The sequence below is a fragment of the Gasterosteus aculeatus genome, chromosome 16 (assembly GCF_964276395.1).
Source record: "Gasterosteus aculeatus chromosome 16, fGasAcu3.hap1.1, whole genome shotgun sequence".
NCBI classification, from domain to species: Eukaryota; Metazoa; Chordata; class Actinopteri; order Perciformes; family Gasterosteidae; genus Gasterosteus; species Gasterosteus aculeatus.
Window position 1 is genome coordinate 16,353,410 of NC_135704.1, and position 14,833 is coordinate 16,368,242.

General features: G+C 42.4%; 2 protein-coding genes across 4 annotated transcripts; one reads left to right on the top strand and one right to left on the bottom strand.

Annotated features, from left to right (window-relative positions):
* Nucleotides 1-2,242: 2,242 nt before the first annotated feature.
* On the top strand, nt 2,243-4,956 carry LOC120823631 (uncharacterized). Of its 3 annotated transcripts, none has more exons than XM_040183772.2 (6): nt 2,243-2,950; nt 3,067-3,200; nt 3,464-3,611; nt 3,707-3,955; nt 4,065-4,335; nt 4,642-4,956. In XM_040183772.2, the coding sequence occupies exons 1-6, from the start codon at nt 2,565-2,567 to the stop codon at nt 4,837-4,839; spliced, it is 1,386 nt and encodes a 461-aa protein (XP_040039706.2). In that variant the 5' UTR covers nt 2,243-2,564; the 3' UTR covers nt 4,840-4,956. The 3 variants fall into 3 exon arrangements, 2 of the variants coding, with proteins under 2 accessions (XP_040039706.2, XP_040039705.2); XM_040183771.2 differs by having other exon boundaries at nt 2,430-2,950; nt 3,440-3,611; XR_013452999.1 differs by lacking the exon at nt 3,464-3,611 and having other exon boundaries at nt 2,479-2,950.
* On the bottom strand, nt 4,840-9,696 carry LOC144388761 (uncharacterized). Its single transcript, XM_078090430.1, has 12 exons — nt 9,060-9,696; nt 8,588-8,794; nt 8,174-8,412; nt 7,980-8,080; nt 7,690-7,859; nt 7,153-7,347; nt 6,748-6,834; nt 6,158-6,411; nt 5,951-6,076; nt 5,577-5,717; nt 5,326-5,434; nt 4,840-5,223 (listed from the first exon to the last, which is right to left on the bottom strand). Exons 1-12 carry the CDS (start codon nt 9,190-9,192, stop codon nt 5,012-5,014), a joined length of 1,974 nt encoding a protein of 657 aa, XP_077946556.1. The 5' UTR covers nt 9,193-9,696; the 3' UTR covers nt 4,840-5,011.
* Between the last annotated feature and the right edge of the window lie 5,137 nt (nt 9,697-14,833).

The following is a 14,833-nucleotide window of genomic DNA, read 5'->3' on the forward strand; positions in this document are numbered from 1 at the left end:
GACATCTGGTGAGGATGCCCCCTGGGCGCCTCCCTAGGAAGGTGTTCCAGGCACGGCCAGCTGGGAAGAGGCCCCGGGGAAGACCCAGGACTAGGTGGAGAGATCATATCTCTGCACTGGCCTGGGAACGCCTTGGGATCCCCCAGTCAGAGCTGGTAGATGTGGCCCGGGAAAGGGAAGTTTGGGGTCCCCTGCTGGAGCTGTTGCCCCCGCGACCCGACCCCGGATAAGCGGTTGAAAATGGATGGATGGATGGATGGATAATCAGGAACTCAATGTGAACATATCCTAGAGATTTAGTGACGCCAAGCCAATAACTTTTGAAGTTTAATTTCCTGCATTTTCTGCCGCTCAAAGCCAGTCACTATAAAAGGTACTCTCAATCAGCCACCATCATGGAAGAGGACAAAAGGTCACTACATATATTAATGAAACATTCTGTGACTGTTCTTCCTTCCCATGGCCCAAACCTGAATGCTCTGCTCTACCAAATTGCGAGAAAAAAGAAAATCCAGAAAAATTGTTCTATATATTAAATATAAACTAGAATATTCTGCAGACATTTTGACAGTGTTGCTGAGACTGCCCAAAGATGTCGCAATATACATACAATATAGTATGTGGAGGGTGGATGAGATAAACTGTGGGGGATAGAAAAACAATCTAGAGATGGGTGGAGGACTAGAGAAAAAAAGCCGGTGTTGGGTTAGCACGATTTATATGAAGCTTAGGTGAAAATTCAGTCAGGAAGACTGGACAGGTTGTGCCGTTCCCTGGTGGCCTCCTCTCTCCCTGGGGGTGCACGGCCAGCTGATTAGGGGCGGGGTCGGGTAGCATCAGACGAGGGTGTCGTTAACGTAAACCAATCGCATTGGTGCAGGCAAACGTTAAAAACTGTTCTCCTCTCTTTTGCTGTCAGTTGTCATTTCAGCATGCGCCAAAGGTGAAGCGCAGTGTAGCGTTCAGTTAGCGGGTCCTACACCACAGTGTTGCCGTCAACTCCGATGGTCCGATTGGACGTCGGTCGATTGTGGAGGAACTTGCTCAACCAACCGAGCCGCCGGCGAGCAGCCGGCGAGCAGCCGCCGAGGTAGTGCGCGCGTACGAGGCAGCAAGTGGTGTAAGCACCAAGCTTCCCTCTGTCCAGGTGTGAGTGGGTGAGGCTCACAGCTGGCAGAGAGCGAGTCAATCCCTACCTTCCACCCGCACCAGCACTGAGAAGGACGAGAGAAGCGCAAGCAGCCCATTATGTTTACATGTAACGTTCATTCAGCGGAAGATTTTATCCAAAGGGACAATACGCGCATTCATCAGAGGGTACAGAACCAGAACCACAATAAGCAAAAGCACAAATGAATGTTTTATTAAGAGCCTGGCAGAAAACACTTGGCGTGTGGTTAAGAGGTTACCGTTCGCGCTGTGGGGAAGCGACAAGCACACTACGTCTAACCGGGAGAGCACTGCACCCGGACGTGTTCTCCCCCAGATACTCCGGGCCATCGAGGACAGACATCACCGCCATCTCCACGCTGGGAAACGCGCAGATATCCTGTCCACAGCAAGCAGCAGCGTAGCCCTCAACACTCAGCATGGCAAGCGATACTCCACAGCAACGCAGATTGAAGCGGCTCGGCTTTTCACAGGCATCCGCAGTCCTTGATCGTCCAGTTGCGGGGTGTAATGTAATGTACAATGTAATGTTTACTCTGAGAGGCGGCATTAGTCAACGGTAGACTCCTTCAGAACTGAGTAGCGATTCCAGCGCAAACTAGTTTTACAACCAGTACCGGGGAGGAGTACGGAAGCGCAAAGCAGAGAAGCGCTTCAGAGGGGGACGTTGACCTACGTATTTATGATACTGCGGGTAGTTTGAACTTCTAATTTTCCGGGCTAGAAGGATCCACTGCGGGTGCATGGGTGAGGATAAAGTGCTGCTCGGGTGCCTTATTGCTTTTATAATACGGTGCCAGCGAATTTATACATAGAAAATAAATAGCGCCAGCACGATCATATCAACCTCTGTATGACAAGTCAACCCTCCACATCCACGCAGAGCGAAGGAGCGCGGCATCGGCAGTGCCGGATCTTCCACAGGGTAGGCCTTCCACACAAGCAGCTAACACTTCGACGCAATGCGAAACGGAGCTGTTCACGGGTGTTGTTTGTTTTGGCGATCGTCCACAGAATCCTAAGGAATAACAGCAGGCGCCTGTTGCACATGCGTGCACCAGAGGTTGTAGCATATGGAGGACTAAAAGTGCCACAATTAAATAAATAAATACACCATTAAATAATTACTTAAATGTGTCATTCATTAATTAAAATTGGAATTAAATAAATAAATGTGTCATTAAATGTGTCATTAATTAATTAAAATACCGATTCATTGTATGTAAAATGCATATATAACTATTTCACTATTTACATTTACATTTCATGATCCTGCGTTGCAGCGCTTCATGAATTACTTAAAACTGTCAAACTGACCCATCAAAGTCAGTGGGCGGGGCTAACGCGAATCTAGTCTGATCCATTGCTTTGGTCTGAAGTACCTGGATAGAAACATGGAGGATCTCCGTGAACTTTCCAGGGAGTTGGTGAGAGACATTTTAAACTTAGCAGGGGATGTAGAAGCAGGACCTGCTGAGTCCGAGCATGTAGCTAGTAAAGCAGAGGAACTTATTGAAGTTGTTGGAGTCATTTCCGCACTTTCTGACGAAGATATCGACCACAGAGTAATTACAAATCTAGAAGAAGTTGTCCACCGCTTCTCTGGTACCAGGGCGCATCAGGCCCAACACACACAGGGACCGGGGCGTTTGCCGTTTGACATACCGAGTGCAGTTCTGGAGCATCAAGTTCTTTGTGGAGTTCCCGCAGTTCAAATCGCAGCGATGTTCGGAGTGTCAAAGAGGACCATCAGGAGGTGCATGCAACAACACAGTTTAAGGTATTTACACTAAATTCATGAGGTTTCTGTTTATGAATTGCTGCTCTCATACACTCTGAAAGAATATGGCGTTTAAGGTAACATTACTTGATGTTGTGTTTTTTTTGTTTCTACAGAAAAACAGATCTCTATTCAGCTGTGAATGATGAGGAATTGGACCATATTGTAAGTGAAATTCACAGAAGTCATCCAAACACCGGCTACAAGCTAATGCGTGGTCACCTGAATGCAAGAGGTGTGCGTGTTCCAAGTGAGTATAATAATATGGGCATTATTTAAATGTATTTTTAATTCGGAGCTCTGCCCTTTTGAAAGGTGAAGGAAGCCCGCTTTTGGAAAGACATCGCCTCTGAGATGTAGAATGTGTATAATAGAAGAGAAACACACATTTCAGGACAGCTGACTTCTATCATCAGGATAGACATGTCCTGTGATTTTTAGCCTCCTGTTTAATAGAGGTGGAACAATATCTGACAGTAATATTCTCAGCTGTCCGGATGTTCCTCCCCTCAGTCTCAAGACTGAAAGAGTCTTTACGCAGAGTAGATGCAGAGGGAGGCTACATGAGACGTCTGAGGCTGCGTGTATTAAGGCGACGGCAGTATTTTGTGCCTGGCCCAAACTCTTTGTGGCATATAGATGGCCACCATAAGCTCATCAGGTCAGTGATATTAGCAGATAAACAATTCATCGTTCTAGATGTTTCATTACAATTGTTTCACAATAAAGTTGTATCTTTTCATGTCTTTGCAACAGGTGGAGATTTGTTGTCCACGGTGGGGTGGATGGATTCAGTCGTTTAGTGGTCTACCTGACTGTGGCTGGCAATAACAGAGCTCATACGGTCTTACAGAGCTTTATCGCCGCTGTTGAGCAGTATGGGCTGCCATCAAGGGTACGGTCTGATAAAGGGGGGGAGAATGCAGATGTAGCAGAATTCATGATCAGAAGCAGAGGTACCGACAGGAATTCACACATCACAGGCAGAAGTGTCCACAATCAGCGGTAAAGAAATATGTTTGGCAACTAGGCTCACACAACTAAAATACCAGTTGAATGTACTTTAGCATATGTCACATAAATTAACAATTTGACAATTTTATCCTAAACACAGAATAGAGAGGATGTGGAGAGATGTTTATGAACATGCCCTGGACCTCTTCTATCAGATCTTTACTTCATTGGAAGATCAGGGAACACTGAATCCAGACAATGAAGTCCATCTTTTCGCTCTGCACCGGATTTTCCTTCCACTGGTTCAGCAAAGCCTAGACTCTTTTCGAGATGCTTGGAACTTTCACGGTCTGAGAACTGAAAGGAATCAGTCACCACAGCAACTCTGGAGACGTTACAGAGAGCAAGGCCCTGAGGAGGATCCTACTGAGGTTAACAATCAACTTCAAACACGTTTCTAAAGTGTTTGCCCAAAAGGAATTATGGGAGGAAAAAATTGTGCTAAATGTGGTACTTTAAATGGAACATTTACTATATTGTCTTTAAAATCTCCCAAGCTTTTAAAGATCAACCTGTGAGCTGTAGTTTCTACAGTGCATACTACAGCTGTATTATTTCACAAAACTTTAATAACTAACAATTTCTCACTGACTTGGTGACCAAAAATAACAATCTTGTGTTAGGACATGTCAAACTATTTTTAAGTACAAGTTTGATTATGCTTGTCATCTTTTCAGATTCCTGAAGAGTATGGGATCGACTGGAACGGACCTCACAGCCTTCATGGAGGCACTGTGTCAGTCCCCGAGGTTCAGCTGGCCCGTGAGCTCTCAGATGAAGAGGTTGCAATTTTGCCAGCTCCAGGAGTTTCTGTTACTGATGCGCTTAGACTATATGTAGAGACTGTGGAAGTGTTATCAAGAATCTTAGACTGATGTCCGACACGTTTTTATTTTTTGTGTTAGAACAAGCAGTCAAAAACTGAAAGTTTGCTTTCCTTTAAAAAAAAAATATATATATATATGCCGAATAAAAATAAAATAAAAAGTCAACTGCTGCAGTGTGTTAATCAGTTTTCAAAGACACTGAACTTGTGTCTGAAAATACTTAAACAAGCCCAAATCCAGTACTTTTTATAGCAGCGACAAGTGCTTTCTCAAAGTCCATGTAGATCTTGAAATGAGCTGGCAGCTTTAGTGTTTCAAAGCATGTGGAGGACGTAGGAAGGGTTCCCTCAGAAATCACCACTGTCAGTTCAGGAGGAAGCATCTCCCAGCCAACCCAGGATGTCAGCAGCTGGGCCAGGGTACCTGATGAAGCTAAAAGTCATACAATGGATTGAAGACATTTAGTTCAACTTTATTTGATCATATCTATCCATGAGACATAGAAGCATTTTTAAAGAGAAATTAGGTTTATACCCGTTTCAATGAACATCCTTAGAAAGCCAGTGATGCGGCAGGTGGTGTCCAAGTCAAAGTCTTCATCATCACTGTCCTCAACTGGCCATGTGATTTCTTCTAGGAGCATCTTAAAGAAAACAAATTGTAATTTTAAAAAGGGAGATGCAGATCACATTATTGGAAAATGGAAAAATAGCCAGCTCAGTCATGGAAAAAAGACGTAAAATTCATTAAGTTAAGTCACAAATATAACTAAATTACTGACTTACCTGGGGTGTGAACTGCATTTCAGCCATTTTGGGGAAAAGAAGTGGGACAACATCTGGCCTAGATGTCAGCAGGGGCCATACCATCACATCTTTCAGTCCCTTTCTCAACTGTTTAATTTGGCGCATGGTCCTCCCAACGACCTAAGAGACAGACAGACCCATATTACAGCAGAAATCCTTAACCCAAATTTGACAAAAGTTGGCACAGTAGAACAAAATGTTAATAAAAGCACAATAAAGTGTCTTATAAAAACCCATTAAAACTCGAGTACTTAAACTCTTGTGTTAACATTAACAAGCCAGGGTTCAGAATACATTCTATAATTTCAACAAGTACAGCAATGAGTTCTGTCACTTAACCAGCAGGAACTCACTGCATGGAGTAGAAGTTTATTATGTAGCCATCTCCGATTTGTTTTGGTGACTGCCGGAAGATCCCAAGACATGGAAAGATCTGAAACTGTGGCTTTCTGTTCCGGTGTAAGTTCTTCATGTTCAAGCTAGAATAAGGACCATACCATTTATTATATCTGCCCAAGCAATATTTTTTTACATGGCAAATTATCTTTTAGGTTACATACCAGTTCTATGATGCTCCTGATGTGCAGATCAGGACAGTCTTCAATAACAACAGTAGCCATTTCTGGGTCCCCATTGAGCAGTACATGAATTACAGCAGGACTTAATCCTGTAACATGGGGACCGTCATGCAGAAAAGTGTGGGCCAACATCCTTCCTGCAACCCGGAAGAGGTTGCTTTCAATAAGTGCCTCTGATGCTGCTGGAACAAGATGGTCAGGTTCACCCTCAAATAGCAGTGTTCGGCCCATTCCTCCTGTAAAGTACCAAGAGAGCAGGGAATAAAGTCACAACAACTAACCTCTTAAATACATAAAATTACATCATACTAGTGCAGTGCCCGTTGAAAATGTGCCTGTTTGGAACGGGCGATTACTTGGCCTGTGGTATTGCTGCTTGTAGAATTCACTTAAACAAAATTGTAGCCTACTCCAAAATGACTTACAGACCCCAAACCACTTCAAATGCAACCCCCCTGTATATCCTACTACTGACTTACTGATTTACCTGACACAAAACATTGCCCACCGGCCCTCTGCTAAACAGCACATATCTGCGTTCATCAACCACCAGAACGTGTGCGAGTACTTACCAAGATCTAGACTGAATCCAAACTGGAGTTTGGATATGATTGTTGTCATAAAGTACCGCATCACTCCCTCTCCGATAGCAAGATCACCTGAAATAAAATACTGATAATAACACAGTGGAAAAAAGTGGCAGACAAATACGGGTAACTTGATTAGCTAACATTTAACAAGCAAGGGAGAAAAATAGTCAAAATTATATTGGCTGTAATTTAGAACAGCATCCTTAATATTGATTATTCCAGATAAGAGTATATTGTGCACAATATTCACATACATAACATTTTTTATCAATTATATAATTTTGTGCATTCCATTCTCCCATTTTCCAATGGGACAATTCCATATATGCTACTTGAGTGGTATAAACTGTACTGATGTATTTATATTATAAACTTTATATTACTTACCAACCAGAGTACAATGAAGTGGACATGCCCATTCTTGCTGCTGTTTATAGAATAAGAGAAGCTCCCGTTCCCGGTCCTCTTCAGACTCCCTTACATCCATCTTCATTCTAAGCGGTTTCCCAGTTGCATGTTCCCTTAGCAGATTTTCTTTGAAAACTTTGGCAGCTTGAGTGGGTTCCTCAATAATCTTCCATTCTAAACAAACAACAACAAAGTTATCTATTCCAGAGACATATTGTGAGTTGGCATGTTACCTGCATATACAGATACCCTCTCACTCTACACAACAGGAGGAAAATTATGTTATTTCACTGATAAAACGCGGGACCCAATAGCTTAAAAATCTGTCACAACGCCGAGTTGACATAAAAACGTCATTCAACAAAAACTAAATATTAGAAAAATAAAAAAAACAGGTGCATGTTATTAATTGCCTGTAACTATTATCTTATCCAATTCTATATTAAAAGTGTTCGCTTTCTATTGACTTTTCAGTTACACACAATCTTATAGCAACACTATTGTGATGACACATACCACTGTCTGTTTCTTTGCGATCCAACTCCTCGTTGACAATCACTGCTGGAACTACTGCACTCTCAGCTGATGTTTCAGACCTCACTGGAACACTGTCACTGACTAGGGCTGTCTCACTATCATTTTCTTCCCTTTGGCCTCCCTCTTGTTCTCTTTCCTCCATGGGTGTCCTCGAAGTGAACAGAATCAAAATGGTCATACTGGCTTATTTGTGTGCACAACACTCCAAGAGGACATATTCCCAAAGAAAATGAATATGCTACCCTCGCATTGCTTTAGGAAGTACATACCCATTGCAGCTCAATCTGTGCAGCTTCATCTCTGAAAAGGGAACTTCCATCTGACAAGTGATGCAGGGGATGACTGGACCAGAGGCAGGACGTGAGCTCTCCTAACAACAAATGGCTTTTAATTAATGATTAAAAGTCACCAGTAATCTTTGTTTTGATTATGTATTAAACTAGGTCTCTGTAAATTTATGTACACAATCTAAGGGTAGATCCTGTTGAAGTGGACGTATGTAGATTGTAGCCTGCCCAATCATCGTCGATGGATCTTTCAGATAGGCAAGGGTGTATCCAGTGCTGGGACACTGAAGCAATGCAAGATTTCGACTGCGAGTAGATCCTAAAAGTTTTAGAAGTTCAAAGCCTCCCCCTTGTTGGAGCTTCGGAAACACTTCCATCAGTTTATTTGTTATAACCATGGGATCGTGGTCATTCCCTGGAGAAAAACAAAACAAAATCATAACTCACCTCACCTTAAATTAAGCAAATAAGCCTGTGATAACTATTATTCACAGTATTAAAATGAATTACGTTTGAGTCACTATACAATTAAATGCAAATAATTTCAATGAACACAATTTGTTTTGTTTAATGCCTAGTTTCGCACTGACCTGAAAATGTTACTTTTTGCTCTCCAAGTCCTGAATGAGGAAGTTCAGCTATAACCAGTACGCTTGGAATTTTATCCGCATTGTGGTCAGCCAAACAACAGACAGTATGTGTGTAGCTTCTTCGGCTAACTTGGACTTGTGCTGGTCGTCTCGTCATATTCCTTCTGGCTTCAATGTTGTATGGCGCAAAGAGCCTTGCTACCTCCGCTGCAACACAGAAAAACGTCACCGCTCAACGGTCACCAGTCAGCTAAAACAGTCTCTACTTCTATCTTGGGATGCTCAAACCAGCTAACACCATTAGCTAACTAGCGGGTTTTATGCTCCACCAATTAACAACGAACGTGTCGCGCACGAAACATCATAATACCACATACAAATACATTTTCGAGTCGATCTAATTTAACCCACACGTGTGTCCCGAATCATTAGTGAGTAGCACACCTGGCTAACATGAAATTACTTAGCTTACCTTGGACAGGTGTACGTGATTGAGCGGCCGGTATCTGCTGTGACTGAGCCGCCGGAGCCGTTGGACTTCTGCTCAGAGCTTCCTCAATCAAATTCGCTGCTTCTCTCAGCAGCTCCGGGCAACTTTTTGACATTTTGTCCTGCACCTCGCACGGCGTCTGCGTCCTTGGTCATTGGGGCTAGCAGGACCGCGTCATCTCCTTGATTTTTAGCCGTTGCAATGAAAGTTCTGTTTAACAGCGTATCCAAACCAACGTAGAGGTGAATAGCGTCACCCAGTGTATTGGAATGTGTTCAGTAGCTCTGCAGCGATCCATTATCTGGAATTGATTTGTCTTGACTTGATGCACAGGGTAACCAATCAGGCGTTATGTTCCGCCTACCAACTTTTGATGGGTCAGTTTGACAGTTTTAAGTAATTCATGAAGCGCTGCAACGCAGGATCATGAAATGTAAATGTAAATAGTGAAATAGTTATATATGCATTTTACATACAATGAATCGGTATTTTAATTAATTAATGACACATTTAATGACACATTTATTTATTTAATTCCAATTTTAATTAATGAATGACACATTTAAGTAATTATTTAATGGTGTATTTATTTATTTAATTGTGGCACTTTTAGTCCTCCATAGTAGCATGGTGCCGTGTCATGAGGAATAAATAAATAAAAAGTAGAGAAAGAGAAGATTAGCCCTCGGCTGCGTCGTTGTGCAAGTGACAGGTTGACAATCACAATTGCAGTCGCCAACTGTGCGACGTCTTCCAAAGGCTAAGCTACTGAGGAAGTTGTGCAGCTTTAAGTTGGTCAGAGAGGCAGCGCAATGGGGTTGCTTTATTGTCGCCATACGCTTAGCATGCTGCTAGCTGGACATGCCGGCTTATTTGTCCCAACCTCCTCAACTAAAGCTGGGGACAGGAGCCGTACTGACAGAGCGTTGGATGGCAGTGGGCTCAATGGGTTGAACCCACTGGCTTTCGGGTGCAGCAATGTTAAGACAGATGCAGACACATCTGTGTGTTTCGGGGGGTTACATCAAGCCACGGCAGGCCAGACCATGGCACCCCTTTTCAGTTGATTCCATTTGGTGTGACAATCCAGCGGGGTCGTTAGTATGCGTGGTAACTAATATGCGTCAACTACGGGTAAAAGGCTTTGCCTTACTGGCTGTACCACTTAAGGAAGGTAGCCCCAACAGTACTCAGGGGAATTATTTAGAGGCAGCTACTGCAACTACAAACCAAGGTATCTCCTATTCGTCTCTGCCACCAATGGGAAGTTGGGCTGCTGCAACCCCCAAATTCACCAACTTCAAGGATGATGAGTTTGATTCAGGAAAGTGCTCAGGGAATTATTTAGGGGCAGCTACTGCAACTATAAACCAAGGTATCTCCTATTCATCCCTGCGGCCAGCTGGCCAGCTGATTAGCTGATTAGGGGCGGGGCGGGTAGTATCAGACGTGGGTGTCGTTACCGTAAACCAAGCGCATTGGTGCAGGCAAACGTTAAAAACTGTTCCCCTCTCGTTTGCTGTCAGTTGTCATTTCAGATCATTGTTCGATTGTTTACACACATTTTCTGAAAGAATGCCTCATATTCTCAGAACTCTACACACAAATCAAAAAACACACACACACAATGGGCAAAACCCCTCAATTCTCCTGCAAAATGAAACTTTACATTCAAAACAATGTTATTTCTTCTCAAAATGGTATTTTGTTTTCAAATGACACAAACCATCATATGAATAGACGTTTATAAGAACCAGTTGAACACTGATGTGGTCACTGTAAAACACTATGATGAATGGAAAACACTTCTTCTACATTCATCATAATGACTTTTTTTTTGTTCAGCGTTACACTTCCTACAGACAGTACATACGTAAGTGTGTTGTAAAATATTTGAGAATATTGTTTTTATACTCAGAACACACAAATACACGGTAACAAATATATATCCCCCCCCCCCCCCCAAAAAAAATGTACACAGTGTACATCCCATTCCTAACCAACACAAAGTTGCACATACACTACATACAAAACAACAGAAGAATTTACTGTACAGAGTTACAGTAAAAAAAATGGCACCCTGTAGACCTGCTTCATCCTGAGATGATTTCTGCGCAAGACACGGCCCAGTGTTGATAAGCTTACCCTATCAATATTACCCATTCTATTATTTTTCTTTGTATTTTCTGTAATGTTATGGCGTTGTTTTCTAGGACCATGTTTATGATTTCAGTTTCCTGTTCAGGAGACAAAACACGTTCCCGACCACCTTGTGTTGGTAATCTTTCAGTTCTGCCCAACAAATAGTAAAATACTGTAAATACAAAGTAGGTATACATTTCCTAAATACTTGAAAAATACTTTACAGTATTTTTACAGTCCTACAGAACAGTCCACAGGCAATACTACTGTACTCATTGAGTACTTTATTGATATGCAGTACTGCAATTTTCTAGTGAGAGTAGATTTCTTATACTCTCATTTCGGAAAGTCTGGATGATTTATGCAACAATGTACCTGCTCAGATTTGGCTGTACTCTTTGCCCAGCCTCCCTCAAGTGGCTCGGATCTCATCAGAGATTACGGTCTTTGGCGTCCTCGTCTTCGTCCTCCCCGTCCTCTTCCTCTTAGTTTCACTCCCCTGGCTCTGCCTCTGTTTCCAATGTTGGCATCCATTGCTCCATTGAAGAGCTCACCTGTTGCATTTTTATGCTAGAGCTCTGATTGCTAATTGTAAAACTGTGTGACGGGTGTTCGCCCTTGTGATGAGTCCGTGTGCATATTTGAATGGCAGTGTGTTCCTTGTGAAAACTAGATATTTTCTGCATGAAATTGTGCCAAAAGCAGAGAATTGTGTGTAGTGTTTTGAAAAAAGTGTGTTTTAGAACTGCAATTTGAGTGTAAATCCGGAATTGTGCTTGTAGTTTAGCAGAATTGGTTCAGGGGGTTAGTGAATGAGTTACATGTTGTGGTCATTGTGTCTCAAGTACCAGAATTTGTGTGTAAACAATTGAGAAAAACTGTAATAAAATCACTAAGTTAAGGCGGAGCCATACGTTTAAAAAAAACAGACACACATCAGTCAGTTCACTTTAAGTGGTCTGTTTGTCACTCACTCCCCTTCTGTTTGACACATGGAGTAATTCCTCTGCCCTGTTCTCCGCTGTATGTCGCGCCACAAAGCTCTTTCCATCTTGAGCCACTGTCTTGCTTTCTCTGATGTAACTGCTGCTAGCGACCGCTTCGTTTCCGCAGTTAACTCCCGGAAGTAAACCGAAAATAAACCGGTATTTACGTTAAAATACTTTGTCACATTAATCTCGGCCACATTAATCGCATAGATTAACACGTTTATTTTGACAGCCCTAGTTTTTAGGGCTTGTTTATAGAGAGGGTGAATAGCTGGCTTGTGCCCAGCTGGTTAAGGCGTAGGTCAGATATGGGACAATCATCGCATTAAAATACAATTTTGTCGGCATGGTTAAACAGTGTCTGATGTACAGTATTAGGGCTGGGCGGTATACCATTTAAACCGCTACACTGGTATAAGATTTCCTTACAGTATAAATTCTTCATGTACCGTCATTCCGGTGTTAAACCGTAACAACTCATGTTGCTCTTCGGAAGGTAGCAGAATTTATTTTTACACGTCATCCCAGGGTGTGTAGCGATTGAGTCGTGGTTATAACCTTATAACAACAATGAATAACCCACAACAAACACTCTTTGAACTTTTTTTTTTCAAATTTATGTTTTCACACCACCGTTTCCCCTCAAGAGTTTATAGTATGAATTTGGTGCAAAGTATTTTCATCTTGAATCCATCAACCAGGTTTTTAAGCAAATCAATGTTAATGAGGCCACAGGTCCAAATGGTGTATATGCTTATTTTTGTGCAGGAAAGTTTTTTGTAACAGAAGACACTGTGGGCCTCAATGCTTTTGTGCCCACTTCAGGCCTGTATGTTTTGCAACGTGTGCGCCACTGCGAGGTATCTACAAAAATGCCGCGCGGAGGTGAAAACACTTTCCGTTTTATGCACATCCGTTATGGGGAAGGTCAAGGGGAAAGTGGGAGTTTCCTATAAAGAGATGGAAGGGGATGCGTAAAGTGCGCCTCATTGTGTTTTGCATCTCCGACCCAGCGTTCACATTCCATTCCAGCAGTTGTTAAACTCCTCGCTACAAACTCCTCGTTTCAAACAGTCATAGCATCAGTTGTATGCTGCGGCGTAAACTGAAGTGTCACAGCGCGCATTGGCCATGGAGCTGAAAACGCTACGTTCGCAAATGTACGTACTATGAGGGCCTGAATGTTTCCAAGACAAATTTCCTTTGGGACAATAAAATCTATTGGTGCCAAACCAACCTTTTTTATAAGCAAAATAATACATTTTCGTGTCTAAATCCTACTTTTTTTTTATCTCTCTAAACATTGCCGTTACCGAAGGAAAGAAAAAAACATTGGTGTGATTCAAAACTTTTGTATTGGTAATAGTTGCATCTGTGTATTGTGTGTGTGTGTTAGTCCAATTAGTATGATGCAATATCCCAAACACACGGCTGATGTAAGGACACTGTAATGAGGGTCATTAGTGGGCCATCCCCCATGGGAGCGGCCTGACTGCAGCCAGTCCCTAAACAGCTAATTATGACCCAGTAGTCCCAGTATGAAGGCCTCTGGGGAAACTAAGTTTTCTGAAACAACAGGATGATGAGGTCAGTGTTTTCAGTATTAACTTTTGGTATCAGCTAACAAAGTTGTGTTAGTGCCTAAACCAAAACACACAAGAAGTTTTTCCTTTTTGTTTTCCACAAATACAGTTGTTTTAGCTTTTTATTTTAGCTTCTTACCTTCAATGAAGCCACCCATCCCATTTTATCCCTGACGTTCGCACTCATTGATTATCAACCTAACGTGGTTTGTATGAGTTTTTATTCCTCTCCCATTTTCATTGATTTTCTACAAAGACATTATTCAAACTAGCTTCTTCCAGCTGAGACTCCCTGCTAAAGTCAAGCGCTACCTGCTACGCAAAGACTTTGAGAGAGTCATACATGCATTTATTACGTGCCGCTTAGACTACTGCAACTCACTGTATGTTGGGTTGGATCAGTCATCCCTTCGTCACTTGCAGTTAGTCCAGAACGCAGCAGCTCGACTTTTGACCAGGACTAAAAAACGCGACCACATTACACCGGCTTTGGCCACCCTCCATTGGCTTCCTGTTTGTTTCAGGATTGAATTTAAAATTGTATTAATTGTTTTAAAAATTTTAAATGGGTTGTCGCCTTCCTACTTGTCGGAGCTCTTACATGTCCGCACACCTATCAAAGCACTGCGGTCGTCTAATCAGATGCTCCTCGATGTGCCTGGATCCAGGTTAAAAACCAGAGGTGACCGAGCCTTTTCAGTGGCTGCTCCAAACCTCTGGAATGGTTTACCTATCCATGTAAGAACAGCTTGGACCATTGCAACGTTCAAGTCCCTCCTTAAAACCCACTATTATTCATTGGCTTTTAATTCAAGTTGAGCTTTGATATTTTGACTTTATTCTTCTCTACTGTCAGATATTTTGTATTGTGCTCTGTCTGTGTTTTATTGTATCGCTGCTTTTCGAGCTTGTTAAGCACTTTGGTCAACAGAGGTTGTTTTTAAATGTGCCATATAAATAAAAATTGAACTTGAACTTGAGATTGAGAGATTCTTGCTTTTAGTTTTCCTTCGATCGTTTCGACACAGTTAGCAGATGTCAC